This window comes from Bacillus rossius, chromosome 7, assembly GCF_032445375.1.
Source record: "Bacillus rossius redtenbacheri isolate Brsri chromosome 7, Brsri_v3, whole genome shotgun sequence".
Lineage (NCBI taxonomy): Eukaryota > Metazoa > Arthropoda > Insecta > Phasmatodea > Bacillidae > Bacillus > Bacillus rossius.
In genome coordinates, this window is record NC_086335.1 from 61,553,855 (window position 1) to 61,558,129 (window position 4,275).

The 4,275-nt window shown below is 43.8% G+C and overlaps 1 protein-coding gene across 1 annotated transcript; it reads right to left on the reverse strand.

Annotated features, from left to right (window-relative positions):
• Positions 1–567: 567 nt before the first annotated feature.
• LOC134534582 (uncharacterized) lies at positions 568–2,585 on the reverse strand. The gene is made up of 2 exons (XM_063373064.1): positions 2,057–2,585; positions 568–1,010 (listed from the first exon to the last, which is right to left on the reverse strand). The coding sequence occupies exons 1-2, from the start codon at positions 2,583–2,585 to the stop codon at positions 568–570; spliced, it is 972 nt and encodes a 323-aa protein (XP_063229134.1).
• Between the last annotated feature and the right edge of the window lie 1,690 nt (positions 2,586–4,275).

The following is a 4,275-nucleotide window of genomic DNA, read 5'->3' on the forward strand; positions in this document are numbered from 1 at the left end:
AAGTCCGGCACTTGTAGTAGTCACTGCCAAAGGCTTATTTGGGCCGATGAAGGATGAAGAGGAGGAAGTCTCACAGGCTTAAACGCTAGGACTTGGCAGCGGCCTTGAGGGCGGCGGCCTGCCAGCGGTACGCCAGTGGGTGGGCGCTCAAGTCCGGCACTTGTAGTAGTCACTGCCAAAGGCTTATTTGGGCCGATGAAGGATGAAGAGGAGGAAGTCTCACAGGCTTCAACGCTAGGACTTGGCAGCGACCTTGAGGGCAGCGGCCTGCCAGCGGTACGCCAGTGGGTGGGCGCTCAAGTCCGGCACTTGTAGTAGTCACTGCCAAAGGCTTATTTGGGCCGATGAAGGATGAAGAGGAGGAAGTCTCGCAGGCTTCAACGCTAGGACTTGGCAGCGGCCTTGAGGGCGGCGGCGTGCCAGCGGTACGCCAGCGGGTGGGCGCTCAAGTCCGGCACATGGCTGTCGTAGTTGGTGTAGCCCGCCCAAGGACTTGTAGTAGTCACTGCCAAAGGCTTATTTGGGCCGATGAAGGATGAAGAGGAGGAAGTCTCACAGGCTTAAACGCTAGGACTTGGCAGCGGCCTTGAGGGCGGCGGCGTGCCAGCGGTACGCCAGCGGGTGGGCGCGCAGGTTCGGCGCGCGACCCCCGTAGTAGGGGTAGCCGTCCGAGCCGCCCACCCTGGACTCGTAGTGGTCGCCGCCGCCCCAGTCCTCCTCGTGGTCCTCGTGGCCGCCCACGTACTCGTGGCTCGACGAGTGCGTCTTGACGTGCTTGACGTGCGGGTGCTTGACGATCTCGTAGGTAGTGGAGCCGCCGCCCTGGTGGCTCAGCAGCGTGCCGAAGCCTATGATGGCGGCCAGCACGAGCGCGATGGTGCCGGCCACCAGCGCCGCCACCGCCAGGGCCGCCACGGCCTTGGTGGCGAGCGCCAGCATGCCCGCCTTCATGATGCCCGCCAGGAGCAGTATGCCGCCATACTTCTTCAGCTTCTTGGAGCCTTTGCGGCCTGGAGACAAGCAACACAACCATCGCATCTATAATACTCCCTGACAATATTCTGGAAAGAAAGCTCACTATCTATAAGTTCTAAAATAATTTTTCTTTAAACTCTGTACAAGTTTTAATTTTTCATGATCCATACATCTTTCGTCTAGTGATGCACTGTGATGTCTAAAAAAACTTCGGCATGCTTTTGCACAAAGTAAATAAGGCCTAGTGTCGTGACTATTACAACGACACCTTGCAAGTGGTATTTAAACTTATTTAGACCATATCAGTTGTTTTGTCAATAATGAATCCGGATAAGTTACTGTCAGGAACCAACGGCTGGTGGAAATAATTATAGTTTATTACCCAGTTTTCTGAAAGAACAAAACATTTAATTTATTTTTTGTCTTTTCATTGTTTCCTTATAATTAATTAAAAAGGACGATATGTTTTCTTTTTCAGTACATTTAGGATGCTCATTACTGAACATATTCAAACTGACTCTACCTTGCTATGATTATGGGTCCATAATTCACTGCAATCATATCAGACATAATGTTTCACAATAAGAACAAAGAAAATAATAGTTTAAATTATTTAATTTAATAAGTTTGAAAATTATCTAAGCATCAATCGAAAAATGGTCACAATCAAGATATAATTATGAGTATCAATAAAGCTATTGAATTTATACTAAGCTTAAAAGATGTAAGGTTTAAATTTTCCTTAATGCAGCTTAATTAAATAGATTTAAAATAAATTGCCAATAAATGATTTAACATTTTTGTACAGTTATAAATATAATAATATGACCACTGTTCAACACTTGCCAAACATTAAAAATAATTTATTCAATTTTTATGTAGTATCTTCCAAAAATTTGTAAATATGTATTGGAATGAGTACTTATGCATAAAAAGTCGGTAAAATGTTTTGTTTTATTATTTGATTAGAATCAGAATATGTATTTCCCCCTTCCACACTTTATTATGGTGCTTTGATAGTAATTAAATAAATATTATCATTATGCGATATTGAGTCGTTTTATTATTTTGTAGGTAGTACCTTCTTCTTCGGTGACGTCTTCCTCGGCGAAGAGCTTGCGAGGGCTGATCCTGAGCGCGTGCGAGTCGAGGAGACTGGCGGCGCGGTCGACCAGCAGCGCCCCCAGCGGGCCCGGCTGCCCCCACAGCCGCTCCTCGTCCAGCGGGGTCGCCCCCTCGCCCTGCAGCCCCCTGCCGGCGCCCGTCCTCACCAGCTCCACCCCTTCCAGCAGCGGCACCCGGTCCGCCGCGAGCGCCCGGTCGGCGGCCTTGAGCGCCTTGAGCTGCAGGCAGGCGAGCAGGTGGCCGCCGCTGCGGCACTGGCGGTAGGCGGCCGCGGCCACCCTCAGGCCCGCGGCCAGCGGCGAGTCGCCCACCTCGCCCGCCCCGCCCGCCTGCTCGCAGCTCGCCCCCGCCGCCAGCCAGCACACCGCCATAGCCGCCACCGCCACCGCAACCAACGCGCTCATTTCAGACACTCGCACGCCGCTGGACTGCCGCGTGTGTGGACAGGGGAGAAGACTGTTGGGGCTCGCCACGCAACCGGGCATCTTTATAGCCCCGCGGCTCGCTCGGTGCAGCGGCGCGTCAATTATCGCACCCACGAAGCGCGGTGGAGAAAACGAAAATGAGAACGAGTAAGTGGGAGTAGTGCTCGCGGGCCGTAAAACAATCTGCGTGAGAGTCGACTGCAGTGAAATCTTTTACCGCTTCGTTGACACAGACGAGGACTGCATGGTTCATCTCATCCATGACACATGGGTGTTTCTGAACATTCTTACGAAATTCACAGGCTAGCCGAGACAACATTTTAAGTAAACGTTAGTCAGGAACTTACGAATTTCCCATGCTCAGGTTTAGCTAATCAGTGATGTGAGTGACTGAACATGTGTGGATACGTGTAGATTATTTAAAAAAATCATTATATATAATAAAAATAAGTTGATAAAATATGCGTGCCGATAAAACTTAAAAAGGAGTCCCAGCACGATAAAGGGACTTATGTATTTAGTGTGATAGCCCTTTATCCCCCCTCGAACAAGAAAGTTCCCGTTTTAACCTAAAGGGCGTGTTTTTAAAGATATAAGGTCTTTTACAACCCTTCAACTTGGAAATTAAGTGTAGTGACGCCATCTGTTGTCGAGTATTTGAACTTCATTCAGAACAAATATTATTTGGGTTGCATTTCGAAAGGCGCTGCGCGCAATTGCAGCGTGTGTAGTAATGGCGCGAAATTTAAAATTCAAATTTCAATAAAGTCTTAAATTATATTTGTTACTATAATAAAGTTATTTAATTTTGTGTATTTATACAGCAGTACCTAAATTATATTTTGGAGTTAAAGCGACATAATTTTAGTTATTCAAATTAGTTCTGAAAACATTCCAAAATTTAAGTTTTTAAATTTCGCGCCTGTACTACGTATGCTACAGTTGCAGAACCTATTGTTACGGCGGACGATAATGTCGAGAACATTCTAGAATAATATTTATAATTAATAAATAACTATGTAATGGAACAAGGATTATCGTAAAACAGCTATCGAATAATATCATTGAAGCTGAAATTATTTCTGGAAAGAACAAAGGACACACAGTATTTATACCTAGAATACCACTGATCTCTTCTGAATTGCCATTTCAATTTAAAAGATTGCAGTTTCCAATTAAATTAGCCTTTAGTTTTACAATTAACAAAGCGCAAGGGCAACCTTTAAAATATTGTGGCATCAACCTCAAAGAATCCTGCTTCTCTCACGGTCAGCTATATGTAGCTTGCTCAAGAGTAGGAAATTCGAAAAATTTATATATATATACATACATACATACATACATACATACATATATACATATATATATACATACATACACACACACACACACACACACATATATATATATATATATATATATATATATATATATATATATATATATACCAGACAATAAAATGAAAAATGTTGTTTATAAACAAGTAGTGTAAATAATGAGAAAATGTTTTCAATATTTTTTTTTTACTTTTTACGTCATAGTTAATTTTTTTATTTCAACTACCACGTAATCTCATATCAACTCCCGAGCGAAGCCGGGTATCATAGCTAGTGTATTAATATTTTGGGATAGTTAATGTTATGTTAGTTTTATTAAATTATATATCACTAAACATGTTACAATATGATTAAAATTATAGTATTAAGTAGATTCTAATATTTTTTAACTTTTAAAATCTTTTAATAATAAT

What these genes read in the sequence shown, in the direction of transcription:
- LOC134534582 (XM_063373064.1), bottom strand. Translation starts at nt 2,585, where the DNA reads ATGCCCGGTTGCGTGGCGAGCCCCAACAGTCTTCTCCCCTGTCCACAC. An exon ending in AGACGTCACCGAAGAAGAAG is followed by an intron (nt 1,011 to 2,056) that starts GTACTACCTACA and finishes GCTTGTCTCCAG; the next exon opens with GCCGCAAAGGCTCCAAGAAG.